A 14,530-nucleotide genomic window follows, 5' to 3' on the forward strand; every position below is an offset into this window, starting at 1 on the left:
AGGGATGATGTGCATAGTGTGGTGGAGTCGGTAAATGACAAAGAGGGATCGTGAGAGAGAGGGAGGAGTGGAGGGAGCATGAGAGGTGCGCCGGTTAGAGACGGACAGTATTTATAGCTGGTGTTAGACTGAGTGTTATGGTGATGAAAGCCGCACCGCGACCCCGAGCATCTGCTCCCACCATTGCCTGTGAAGCGTTGCCCACAGCGAGAGGGCTTGCGTATAGGCTGGCGTCGAGTGTGTTCTTCATATATTCGGGTCGCCGTCGCATTTCACAGGTTCCCCTCCTTGCCGTAAAGCTCGCCAGCAATTTTGTTGTATTAACCTCAGTAAAGCTTTGACTCAGTTGAAGACCCAAACCAGTACATTATATGTAAAAATAATACGTGCGCTCTACTCAGTTTGGCTCATCAGATAACTTGTTTTATTTTTCCACCAACCTAACGTGAAGTATTCATGTTGCAAGAAACTTTTCTGTGACACCATTTCTTCCCTCGCATTTGGCCTTTAAATGTATTGTTGTAGCCTTTTGCTTGTTCCAAGAGGATCTTCTGTGCTCTCCTTCCCAGTGTTTACCCCCACCCCATGGGAAACTTACACCACCACCGCTAACCACCTAAGCCCCTCTGGTAGCCTGGAAAACCCTTGAAAGAACCGCGACAGAGTCGCATTGTCACGCTGGGAGTGTTTCGAGGTCTCCGTAAGGTTTTGGGCCTAATGAGGCTCCCCTGTGAGAGCCGGGCCTGCGCTGCTTCAGAAAGCTGTAACGGTCCACCGGGCTTAAACTGCTGATCCGACGGGGGGGACGGGCCTAGGATGTCGTCTGATGCAGCTTCGTCGTAGTTCAAGGCGCCCTCCTCGCCGCACACTACTGTGATGTCTCATTCCATCTGCTTAAGAAGAGAGACGCCTTTTCAGTGCAGCGGTGTGTTGTGTTAGTGAGGTAGAACTGAAGCTTTTTTCCCCCGCAGTGAAAAATGGGCTGAGGTTACTGTGGTATGTGTCACAAGCAAGGGACATTTTGATGAAATGTTGATTAATAGCTCTCTAAATACACATTAATGTTTAACACAAGTTTAGATGTTGACCAGTTTGACAGGTTTCTCTCTGCAGAAAAATGGAGACCGGCCTTAATGGGGTTTGTAGCCAAAGTTCTAATTTTCCAAGAAAATATATATATATATATATATATATATATATATATATATATACACTACCGTTCAAAAGTTTGGGATCACCCAAACAATTTTGTGTTTTCCATGAAAAGTCACACTTATTCACCACCATATGTTGTGAAATGAATAGAAAATAGAGTCAAGACATTGACAAGGTTAGAAATAATGATTTGTATTAGAAATAAGATTTTTTTTACATCAAACTTTGCTTTCGTCAAAGAATCCTCCATTTGCAGCAATTACAGCATTGCAGACCTTTGGCATTCTAGCTGTTAATTTGTTGAGGTAATCTGGAGAAATTGCACCCCACGCTTCCAGAAGCAGCTCCCACAAGTTGGATTGGTTGGATGGGCACTTCTTGCGTACCATACGGTCAAGCTGCTCCCACAACAGCTCAATGGGGTTCAGATCTGGTGACTGCGCTGGCCACTCCATTACCGATAGAATACCAGCTGCCTGCTTCTGCTCTAAATAGTTCTTGCACAATTTGGAGGTGTGTTTAGGGTCATTGTCCTGTTGTAGGATGAAATTGGCTCCAATCAAGCGCTGTCCACTGGGTATGGCATGGCATTGCAAAATGGAGTGATAGCCTTCCTTATTCAGAATCCCTTTTACCCTGTACAAATCTCCCACCTTACCAGCACCAAAGCAACCCCAGACCATCACATTACCTCCACCATGCTTAACAGATGGCGTCAGGCATTCTTCCAGCATCTTTTCATTTGTTCTGCGTCTCACAAACGTTCTTCTTTGTGATCCAAACACCTCAAACTTGGATTCATCCGTCCACAACACTTTTTTCCAGTCTTCCTCTGTCCAATGTCTGTGTTCTTTTGCCCATCTTAATCTTTTTCTTTTATTGGTCAGTCTCAGATATGGCTTTTTCTTTGCCACTCTGCCCTGAAGCCCAGAATCCCGCAGCCGCCTCTTCACTGTAGATGTTGACACTGGTGTTTTGCGGGTACTATTTAATGAAGATGCCAGTTGGGGACCTGTGAGGCGTCTGTTTCTCAAACTAGAGACTCTAATGTACTTATCTTCTTGCTCAGTTGTGCAACGCGGCCTCCCACTTCTTTTTCTACTCTGGTTAGAGCCTGTTTGTGCTGTCCTCTGGAGGGAGTAGTACACACCGGTGTAGGAAATCTTCAATTTCTTAGCAATTTCTCGCATGGAATAGCCTTCATTTCTAAGAACAAGAATAGACTGTCGAGTTTCAGATGAAAGTTATCTTTTTCTGGCCATTTTGAGCGTTTAATTGACCCCACAAATGTGATGCTCCAGAAACTCAATCTGCTCAAAGGAAGGTCAGTTTTGTAGCTTCTGTTACGAGCTAAACTGTTTTCAGATGTGTGAACATGATTGCACAAGGGTTTTCTAATCATCAATTAGCCTTCTGAGCCAATGAGCAAACACATTGTACCATTAGAACACTGGAGTGATAGTTGCTTGAAATGGGCCTCTATACACCTATGTAGATATTGCACCAAAAACCAGACATTTGCAGCTAGAATAGTCATTTACCACATTAGCAATGTATAGAGTGTATTTCTTTAAAGTTAAGACTAGTTTAAAGTTATCTTCATTGAACAGTACAGTGCTTTTCCTTCAAAAATATGGACATTTCAATGTGATCCCAAACTTTTGAACGGTAGTGTATATATATATATATATATATATATATATATATATATATATATATATATTCTCCATTCCATTATCCAAACCATTTATTCTGCTCTCAGGGTCACGGGGATGCTGGAGCCTATCCCAGCAGTCATTGGGCGCCAGGCGGGGAGACATGCTGGACAGGCCGCCAGGCCATCACAGGGCCGACACAGACACACACATTCACACCTAAGGACACTTTATTTTGGCCGATTCACCTGACCTACATGTCTTTGGACTGTGGGAGGAAACCAGAGCACCTGGAGGAAACCCACACAGACATGGGGAGAACATGCAAACTCCACACAGAGGACGACCCCCAAGGTTGGACAGCCCCGGGGCTTGAACCCAGGACCTTCTTGCTGTGAGGTGACACGGTGGTGCAGTGGCTAGCGCGGTCGCCTCACAGCAAGAAGGTCCTGGGTTCGAGCCTTGGGGGTCGTCCCAGGTTGTCCTCTGTGTGGAGTTTGCATGTTCTCCCCGTGTCTGCATGGGTTTCCTCCGGGTGCTCCGGTTTCCTCCCACAGTCCAAAGACATGTAGGTCAGGTGAATCGGCCATACTAACTTGTCCCTAGGTGTGTGTGTGTGTGTGTGTGTGTTGGCCTTGTGATGGACTGGCAGCCTGTCCAGGGTGTCTCCCTGCCTGCCGCCAGTTACTGCTTACCGTAAGCGGTTTGGATGATGTATGGATGAATGGATCTGTATGAATTTGAATTCAACGTAATGCTCTACCCAACTTCTTTTTAACCTTGTGTGTGTGTGTGTGTGTGTGTGTGTGTGTGTGTGTGTGTGTGTGTGTGTGTGTGTGTGTGTGTGTGTGTGTGTGTGTGCGTGTGTGCGCGCGCAAGCATGTTCATCTGTGTGTCTGTGTTAGTCCACCATATATGGTGCTGTAATAATGATGGCAATGCAATCCTGGTCTGGCTGTCTCTTGCGGGACAGGAGCAGGGAAAATGAACTAGTGGACGCTGACTGATGAGACATGGCGTGCAGGGCTGAATTTAGGCTAATGTGAGATGTTTGGACTCTTTCTTGGCTGACGGAATGTAATGTGGCCGAGTCTTTCCTGGGAGGCTTAGGGTTTGAGAGATGAGAGAGATGGGACAGATGGTTTTGAAGAGACGATGCCAGGGATAGCTCTCTCTGCTCTTTCTCTTTCTTTCTCTCTCTCTTTCTCTCCCTCTCGCTCTCTTAGGCTATGACACAAACACACAAACACACAAGGCCGATGCCTCACATGCCTCCCCTAGGATCATAGAGCGAACCGCCTCCATTCGACCCAACAGAGATGACTTCACTCAATTTTCCAAACTCGGATGTCTCTCTCTCTGTTTAAACACATGCCCACATTCCTCTAACTGTGCACATACACAAACATACACTACCGTTCAAAAGTTTGGGATCACATTGAAATGTCCATATTTTTGAAGGAAAAGCACTGTACTTTTCAATGAAGATAACTTTAAACTAGTCTTAACTTTAAAGAAATACACTCTATACATTGCTAATGTGGTAAATGACTATTCTAGCTGCAAATGTCTGGTTTTTGGTGCAATATCTACATAGGTGTATAGAGGCCAATTTCAAGCAACTATCACTCCAGTGTTCTAATGGTACAATGTGTTTGCTCATTGGCTCAGAAGGCTAATTGATGATTAGAAAACCCTTGTGCAATCATGTTCACACATCTGAAAACAGTTTAGCTCGTTACAGAAGCTACAAAACTGACCTTCTTTTGAGCAGATTGAGTTTCTGGAGCATCACATTTGTGGGGTCAATTAAACGCTCAAAATGGCCAGAAAAAGAGAACTTTCATCTGAAACTCGACAGTCTATTCTTGTTCTTAGAAATGAAGGCTATTCCATGCGAGAAATTGCTAAGAAATTGAAGATTTCCTACACCGGTGTGTACTACTCCCTTCAGAGGACAGCACAAACAGGCTCTAACCAGAGTAGAAAAAGAAGTGGGAGGCCGCGTTGCACAACTGAGCAAGAAGATAAGTACATTAGAGTCTCTAGTTTGAGAAACAGATGCCTCACAGGTCCCCAACTGGCATCTTCATTAAATAGTACCCGCAAAACACCAGTGTCAACATCTACAGTGAAGAAGCGGCTGCGGGATTCTGGGCTTCAGGGCAGAGTGGCAAAGAAAAAGCCATATCTGAGACTGACCAATAAAAGAAAAAGATTAAGATGGGCAAAAGAACACAGACATTGGACAGAGGAAGACTGGAAAAAAGTGTTGTGGACGGATGAATCCAAGTTTGAGGTGTTTGGATCACAAAGAAGAACGTTTGTGAGACGCAGAACAAATGAAAAGATGCTGGAAGAATGCCTGACGCCATCTGTTAAGCATGGTGGAGGTAATGTGATGGTCTGGGGTTGCTTTGGTGCTGGTAAGGTGGGAGATTTGTACAGGGTAAAAGGGATTCTGAATAAGGAAGGCTATCACTCCATTTTGCAACGCCATGCCATACCCAGTGGACAGCGCTTGATTGGAGCCAATTTCATCCTACAACAGGACAATGACCCTAAACACACCTCCAAATTGTGCAAGAACTATTTAGATCAGAAGCAGGCATCTGGTATTCTATCGGTAATGGAGTGGCCAGCGCAGTCACCAGATCTGAACCCCATTGAGCTGTTGTGGGAGCAGCTTGACCGTATGGTACGCAAGAAGTGCCCATCCAACCAATCCAACTTGTGGGAGCTGCTTCTGGAAGCGTGGGGTGCAATTTCTCCAGATTACCTCAACAAATTAACAGCTAGAATGCCAAAGGTCTGCAATGCTGTAATTGCTGCAAATGGAGGATTCTTTGACGAAAGCAAAGTTTGATGTAAAAAAAATCTTATTTCAAATACAAATCATTATTTCTAACCTTGTCAATGCCTTGACTCTATTTTCTATTCATTTCACAACATATGGTGGTGAATAAGTGTGACTTTTCATGGAAAACACAAAATTGTTTGGGTGATCCCAAACTTTTGAACGGTAGTGTACGTACACAAACACACTTAGAGATTGTCAGAATACCTTCGTCAAGGCTACGCTGGCCCGGTTGAGGGTCATGATGACGCCAAACCAGCAGAGCTGCTCAAATATGACCCCTCCTTTTTAACCGACTGCCTTTTATCCGTGCCGGCTTAGCCCAACTCACGTTCAGTCCTTCTCGATCTGACCCCTCACTTGTCATCTGTGTCTTTTAAGGGTTATCCCCTCTCCAATAATAGACTCAGGATTTTTGCATTGTAATGTCTGGCAGGGATGCATCTTTAGCAAGCCTGACGTTCCCAAAGCCCATTGTCAAGAACTTGTTGTCAGAGGTCAGTCGTCCAGCCCGCGAGTACACAACCTCAACTTTGGGAAAAAAAAATGCCATTGATGGTTTTTCCTTTTTTTCTGTGTTGGGTGTTGGTTTTATGTCCACGTTGTGGTAACTGATGCTTTTCTCATTGCTCTGTTTTGTGTTTGTTGTCCCTCAGTTTGAATTGTACTCTGAGGCGAGCATCGCCCTGCTCCACCTGAAAGGCCCACAGGACTTCACTGACCTGACTCAGCAGGCCAAAAAGAACCTGACCCTCGATGGGAAAGAGCTGACCATCAGCCCTGCATACCTCTTCTGGGACCTCACTGCCATCTCTCAGGTACACGTTCCCCCATTTGGCCCTGCTGTCTCTCACCAGTATCAAACTATGAGCACATCTCGGTTTGCTGGTGAGTTAAACCACCCTACAGTAAAATGAACTCATGTTGATGTAGCATGGATGGCCCAGGCATAATTCTCTGGTAGGCTATATCCGCTGCACCATTGCACTTCATCAACTCTTATTTTGCAAGTATAAGTCAATCCTTGTGTATATATTGTTTGTTTGTTGTGTTGTAGTGTTGTTATTCTATGTTAAGTACACTGAGAGAGCCATGAAACCAGAGTCAAATCCCATGTACAGTGCATCCTGAAAGTATTCACACCCCTTCACTTTCCCCACATTTTGTTATGTTACAGCCTTATTCCAAAATGGATTAAATTCCTTTTTTTTCATATCAATCTACACACAATACCCCATAATGACAAAGTGAAAAAGGTTTTGTAGAAATTTTTGTAAATTTATTAAAAATAAAAAACTGAAATATTGCATGTACATAAGTATTCACACCCTTTGCTATGACGCTCAAAATTGAGCTCAGGTTCATCCTGTTTCCACTGATCATCCTTGAGATGTTTCTACATCTTGATTGGAGTCCACCTGTAGTAAATTCAATTGATTGGACATGATTTGGAAAGGCACACACCTGTCTATATAAGGTCCCACTGTTGACAGTACATGTCAGACTAGAAACCAAGCCATGAAGTCAAAGGAATTGTCTGTGGACCTCCGAGACAGGATTGTATCGAGGCACAGATCTGGGGAAGGGTACAAAAAAAGTTCTACAGCTTTGAAGGTCCCGAAGAGCATAGTGGTCTCCATCATTCGTAAATTGAAGAAGTTTGGATCCACCAGGACTCTTCCTAGAGCTGGCCGCCCAGCCAAACTGAGCAATCGGGGGAGAAGGGCCTTGGTCAGGGAGGTGACACAAGAACCCGATGGACACTCTGACAGAGCTCCAGTGTTCCTCTGTGGAGATGGGAGAACCTTCCAGAAGGACAACCATCTCTGCATTACTCCACTAATCAGGCCTTTATGGTAGAGTGGCCAGACGGAAGCCTCTGCTCAGTAAAAGGCACATGACAGCCCGCTTGGAGTTTGCCAGAAAGCACCTAAAGGACTCTCGGACCATGAGAAACAAGATTCTCTGGTCTGATGAAACCAAGATTGAACTCTTTGGCCTGAATGCCAAATGTCACGTCTGGAGGAAACCAGGCACCTCTCATCACCTTGCCAATACCATCCCTACAGTGAAGCATGGTGGTGGCAGCATCATGCTGTGGGGATGTTTTTCAGCGGCAGGAACTGGGAGACTAGTCAGGATCGAGGGAAAGATGAATGGAGCAAAGTACAGAGAGATCCTTGATGAAAACCTGCTCCAGAGCGCTCAGGACCACAGACTGGGGCGAAGGTTTACCTTTCAACATGACAACGACCCTAAGCACACAGCCAAGACAACGAAGGAGTGGCTTCGGGACAAGTCTGTGAATGTCCTTGAGTGGCCCAGCCAAAGCCCAGACTTGAACCCCATTGAACATCTCTGGAAAGACCTGAAAATAGCTGTGCAGCGACGCTCCCCATCTAACCTTACAGAGCTCGAGAGGATCTGCAGATAAGAATGGGAGAAATACCCCAAATATAGGTGTGCCAAGCTTGTAGGTTCATACCCAAGAAGACTTGAGGCTGTAATCGCTGCCAAGGGTGCCTCAACCAAGTACTGAGTAAAGGGTGTGAATACTTATGTACATGCAATATTTCAGTTTTTTATTTTTAATAAATTTGCAAAAATTTCTACAAAACCTTTTTCGCTTTCTCATTATAGGGTATTGTATGTAGATTGATGAGAAAAAAAAAGAATTTAATCCATTTTGGAATAAGGCTGTAACATAACAAAATGTGGGGAAAGTGAAGGGGTGTGAATACTTTCCGGATGCACTGTATGTACAACCTACATGGCCAATAAACATGATTCTGATTCTGATAAAATTTAATTTCCCCCTTTTGGGGGGGGGGTTCCCCCCTTTTTCTCCCCAATTGTACCCGGCCAATTACCCCACTCTTCCGAGCCGTCCCAGTCGCTGCTCCATCCCCTCTGCCGATCTGGGGAGGGCTGCAGACTACCACATGCCTCCTCCAATACATGTGGAGTCACCAGCCACTTCTTTTCACCTGACAGTGAGGAGTTACACCAGGGGGACATAGCGCGTGGGAGGATCATGCTACCCCCCCAGTTCCCCCTCCCCCCTGAACAGGTGCCCCGACTGACCAGAGGAGGCGCTAGTGCAGTGACCAGGACACATACCCACATCCGGCTTCCCACCCGCAGACACGGCCAGTTGTGTCTGAAGGGATGCCCGACCAAGCTGAAGGTAACACGGGGATTCGATCCCCGTGTTGGTAGGCAACGGAATAGACCGCTACACTACCCAGATGCCCCCCCCCCTTTTTTTTTTTACCTGTTCTGTCGGCAGGCTTGGCATACAACACATGGAACTTGTATGCCAGTGTGTCCTGTACAGAGTAATCTGCAAGTGGAGTTCAGGTTCTCCACCTGCAAAGGCAATCTTTATCAATTATCAAGAACCACTTACAGTAACTCCGTCCTTTGGATGATCTGTTCCACAAGTGAAACAAGGAAACATGGAAACGAAAAATGACAACATGTATCTGATAAAACAGAAAGAGACGCTGACGTGTTCAATAAAACATAATTAAATCGATATCAGTTTAGCGTAGCAGTTATAGCGATAACGGAGAAAACAGGAAAAAAAGGGGGGGGAAAGGACTAAGAAGAAGGATGTAATTCAGAGAGTGTGTGAGGCTATGTGCATGTGACGTGTCCACCTGTGTGTATGTGAAGTGTCCACCTGTGAGTACGGGGGATGAATCCCAATAAATTCTAGTGATGCCTCTGGGCAGCAGACTGGCTCTGCAGCCACCCACGGGCCCCGCAGTTGTGCAGACACCCCACGACCAAGAGAACAGCTGGAGCCCAAAGCACTGCAGCTGCAGAGGAACACCAAGCCCACAGGGGGGCCAGGAGCCCACAGAGCAACAGCTCCGCATACCCCCGAAGAGCACAAACAAGTCCCCAAAAGCACAAGCCAGGCCCGCCCCCCCGAGATGTACCCCCGCCGCCAACCCCCAGGTGCAGGCACAGGGCACACTTGCAGGTGTGGGACCCGAGCCGCGGACAGCAAGGACAAACCACTGGCCTGGAGCCGGGCCCTGTGACCAAAAGACTAACGCACCGCTGGGACTGCCCACTGACCCACCCATAAAATTAACTTCCAATGGATGTATGCAGTGCTATTGCCATTCTCTGCCCGTTGAGCTGCACTGGATTACAGTTATAGGACCATCCATTCATCCATCCATTATCCAAACCGCTTATCCTGCTCTCAGGGTCGCGGGGATGCTGGATCCTATCCCAGCAGTTATAGGACCACAATTATGATTTTTCATGGTTTTTGTTCTCTCATGAGAAAAACACAGGGCCTCAATGTGTTGGATAAGATTCGCTTTTCTTCTCTTTTCCCACCAGTCCAAACAAGATGAGGACATTTCGGCCAGTCGATTTGAGGACAATGAGGAGCTCCGCTATTCTCTGCGCTCGGTGGAGAGACACGCCCCCTGGGTGCGACATATCTTTATCGTCACCAATGGACAGATCCCCTCCTGGCTCAACCTGGATAACTCCCGCGTCACTGTTGTCACACATCAGGTAAACTTGAAGCCTTGAATTTGTGTCTCAAGAGCATTGCTCTTGACTATCTACTCAGGATGGAAATGTAGGCTGTGGTGAAAAGAGTTGTGTGTAATATTTTGATATTACTGAACCACTGTATAAGTTGTAAATATCATCAGGGTTTGCAAAATGGTACTGATGGCAGCAAACTTAACAATATTTGTTTGCATCTGTTTATGATACCCTTTTTAAATTTCACAAGACAAAGCTTTTTTTGCTTTTGTAGAAAAGTTCTCCCATGTTTTTTGTCTTTACAGGACATTTTCCTGAACCAGAGCCACCTGCCAACCTTCAGCTCTCCTGCCATAGAGACTCACATTCACCGCATCCCAGGCCTCTCCCAAAAGTTCATCTACCTCAACGACGATGTGATGTTTGGCAAGGATGTCTGGCCAGATGATTTCTTCAGCCACTCCAAGGGACAGAAGGTGTGACCCCATGTTACCAAAGTGTCCACCAATTTGGCTGCATTTAGGTTCACTTATCAATTTGCTGTTTGGATATGCAATGTAGCATATTTTTTAGCTATTTTGCATAATAATTTGCACAGTGGCAATTCTGCAGAGTTGTTTTCTGCAGTATCTTTAAAAATACATTTCATGTTAAGTCATCATATCCCGTCAGTACTTCTGCAGCACCAAAAACTCAGTCAGTCGGGACGTCCACATAGCGTGGCGGTCTATTCCGTTGCCTACCAACACGGGGATCGCCGGTTCCTACAGACACAATTGGGCGTGTCTGCGGGTGAGGAGCTGGATGTGAGTATGTGTCCTGGTCGCTGCACTAGCACCTCCTCTGGTCGGTCGGGGTGTCTGTTCAGAGGGGGGGAGGGGGAACTGGGGGGAATAGCATGATCCCCCCATGCACTGTGTTCCCCTGGTGAAACTCCTCACTGTCAGGTGAAAAGAAGCGGCTGGCGGCTCCACATGTATCGGAGGAGGCATATGGTAGTCTGCAGCCCTCCCCGGATCGGCAAAGGGGGTGGAGCAGCAACCGGGACGGCTAGGAAGGGAAGGGTAATTGGCCAGATACAATTGGGGAGAAAAGGAGGGAGAACAAAATCCAAAAACACAAAAAACAAAAACAAAACTCAAATCACTTTGACAGGAAAAAGTATGAATGAAATAACAATACCCAGGGGTACTCTTTGTGTCGCAGATGGCTCTGAAATCTCTTCTTTGTAGGTGTACCTCACCTGGCCTGTTCCCAACTGTGCCGATGGCTGCCCAGGATCCTGGATCAAAGATGGCTACTGTGACAAAGCCTGCAACAACTCTGCCTGTGACTGGGATGGAGGAGACTGCCTGGGTACAAACCAAACAAAGTTTGCATATAGCTGAAGGTTTTCTAAAAGCGCTCATTTCTTTTTATTCATGTTGTTTTCCAATCTTCATTCCTCTCTGTGACAGGTGCAGGGGCAAACGGCCGGTTTGCAGCTGGGGTAGGCGTAGGTGGGGCAGGTGGCGGTGGTGGACAACCCTGGCAGTTTGCAGGTGGTTTAGGTGGTCTGGGAGGTGTATCATACTGCAACCAAGGCTGTGCCAACTCATGGCTGGCAGACAAGTTTTGTGACCAAGCTTGCAACGTGCTTTCATGTGGCTTTGACGTTGGAGACTGTGGCCAAGGTAAGATTTTCTAGGGATTTTTTTTCCAACGGTAACCATGAATATTCAACTTTATTGACGTTATATACAAAAAGAGGTTGTGTATTATAGTTTGAACCAGTGGTTCTCAAGCATTGGGTTCTTTCAACAGTGGGCAAAATGAGTTGCAGGGCGTCACAATAACCATATGTTGTTTGGCGAAAGAAAAAAAATGCATGCATTGCCTCAAAATACTTTTGTGTCAGTGCAAAGAATCCAATTACTTAATTGTATTTAATTGTATTCCCAAACATCACTCAAATAATGTTTAGTGTTGATGTACCTCATCTGTTTCATTTAGTCATTTGTAGGCTGTGATTGAAGACGGATAAGGAGAATACTGCAATGATGAACAGTATAGAGAGGCTCATTAATTATCTCACTTTTTGTTAAGTAATAAGAACTTACTAGTTATTTTGTTGCACATAATATTTGGTGGATCTCAGGCCAACAAGTATCTCCACAGATAGGTCACAGCATAAAAAGCTTGGAAACCTCTGATTTGAACTGAAGTTGTTGTAATTCCTCAAATGACTACTGGGAGACATGTCAGGGTAACAGAGATCTCTTTATTCCAGAACACTTTGACCAGCTGCACCGTATGACCCTACTGAGGAACCAGAGCCTGTATACCCTCCCGCTAGGGGAGCTCAGGCCCTATTTCAGTTTCGACAAATTGGCTCGTAGGGTGTTGGAGGCCCAGGTTGGTGACAACCCAGTGATGCGTCACACCTCCGTGGCCAACAAGTGGAAGACAATTCACCTACTGCTCAACCCAGGTCACAATGCCACCCAAATCCACTACAACCTCACCTTCCAGGCAGAGGATGACACAGAGTTCACATTCAGCTTCACTGTGGCTGTAGACACCCGTGAGATTCCTCATGCTAACGTGTCCCAGACTACCAGCAAAGACAGCAACAAAGAGCCAAAGCCCACGCCCACGCAAGAGCCACAATTCCCTTTCTCAGATATTCCTGAAGACAAAAGGGGTCCTAAGATCCAAAGGAATCCCGCTGTGGAGACTGAGGTGGTTGTAGAAGTGCCTGTGGTGAATGTGTCACTTTTGCCAACAGTGGTGCGGGATGAGCTTCAGAGACTTGAGGAGAAGCTTCTGATCGGCGACATTACTCTGAAGGGTTATAACCTCACTAAAGCTGCACTGCTGGGGCCTTACAGGACACTGGCTCAGTCTCTGCCGAACAAGCGAGGCATGGATTCAGAGCCCCCAAAGGAAGGTGGGGCCAAAGCCCTGGGTAAGCCATACAAAGACTTGGAAGCAGAGCGGTTTGGGGCAAACCCGCCTGAAGAGGCCAAACTTGCCTCACAAGAGGCCCTCGCACAACAAAACAGGGATAATCAAAAGTCAAATGAAGAAACATCCAGGAAACTTGCGGTGGGGCAAGACCAGCTTAAACCCCCTATTACTCTTGTTCCAATCCACATTGACGATGAGCCTGCCAGACACACAGGAGGTCGCCCCACATCTTCCAAACTTCACAGTGTGGGTGTCATGGCTGAGAAACCTCTGTCCTTCAAGTTACTAAGCACACTGGTAGGCAGCATTTCCAAAGTCAAGGGCCAAGACCGCAGCAACAGAGAGCAGGCCAAAGCAGTAGTGGGGGCGAGGGGCATGGTGGGCCGAAGACTCCAACACTTCATCTCCACAGACAGAGGGTTTCTGCCCTGGGAAAGGAGAAAATACTTCCAGGACTTGCTTGAGGTAAGCAGCTCCATTTATAGCATTCATACATTTCAAACCCTTTGAAACAATTTCATTCAAGGGGCACCGTGTAGCATAGCAGTCTATTCTGTTGCCTACCAACACAGGGGTCGCCAGTTCAAATCCCCGTGTTACCTCCGGCTTGGTCAGATGGCCCTACAGACATAATTGGCCATGTCTGCAGGTGGGAAGTCGGATGTCGATATGTGTGCTGGTCACTGCACTAGAGCCTCTAGTTGGTCGGGGCGCCCGTTCAGGGGGTAAGGGGAACTGGGGGAATAGCGTGATCTTCCCATGCACAAAACTCCTCACTGGCAAAACTCCTGACTGTCAGGTGAAAAGAAGCGGATGGTGACTCCACATGTATCGGAGGAGGCATGTGGTAGTCTGCTGCAGCAGATCGGCAAGAGGGGGTGGGGCAATGACCGGGATGGCTCGGAAAATAGGGTAATCGGCCTGGTACAATTGGGGAGAAAAATCTAAAAAAAAAAAAAAGAAGAAGAAAATGTCATTCTAAACATGAATTTCAACACTCAAAAACATTTAAAGCGCCAAATATTAGAAGTTTGCGTGCTGAAATATGACATGCTTCACACATAAATTACATTCATTTGAACTGTTTAAATTCCACACTCTTTGTGTTGTATGTGTGACTTGATAGGAAGAGGAACGTCTGCAGAAAGAGCTGATGTATGTTGCTGACAGTGCTGCCGCTGGCCGGAGGCTGTGGGACACTTTTGCTGACTCACTGCGTTACGTGAACAAGCTCTTGAATGGCCAGTTTGGCTTTACTTCCCGTAAAGTGCCGGCACACATGCCCCACATGATCGACCGGCTCATCATGCAGGAGCTACAGGACATGTGAGTTGCAGAGTCTGGTTATGTAATAGCGTACTTATTTTGTTTCCACATCAAGTTTTCACACAGATTG

General features: G+C 46.4%; 1 protein-coding gene across 1 annotated transcript in view; it reads left to right on the forward strand.

Annotated features, from left to right (window-relative positions):
* Positions 1-14,530, forward strand: part of gnptab (N-acetylglucosamine-1-phosphate transferase subunits alpha and beta) — a 30,912-nt gene that overhangs the window by 12,773 nt on the left and 3,609 nt on the right. The window contains exons 8-14 of the mRNA XM_056277077.1: positions 6,324-6,485; positions 10,030-10,209; positions 10,491-10,661; positions 11,418-11,541; positions 11,643-11,858; positions 12,455-13,599; positions 14,261-14,460. Of these exons, the coding sequence (XP_056133052.1) occupies positions 6,324-6,485; positions 10,030-10,209; positions 10,491-10,661; positions 11,418-11,541; positions 11,643-11,858; positions 12,455-13,599; positions 14,261-14,460 (2,198 nt within the window). The remainder of the gene's footprint in view (positions 1-6,323; positions 6,486-10,029; positions 10,210-10,490; positions 10,662-11,417; positions 11,542-11,642; positions 11,859-12,454; positions 13,600-14,260; positions 14,461-14,530) is intronic.

Source organism: Lampris incognitus, chromosome 3, assembly GCF_029633865.1.
Source record: "Lampris incognitus isolate fLamInc1 chromosome 3, fLamInc1.hap2, whole genome shotgun sequence".
NCBI lineage: Eukaryota > Metazoa > Chordata > Actinopteri > Lampriformes > Lampridae > Lampris > Lampris incognitus.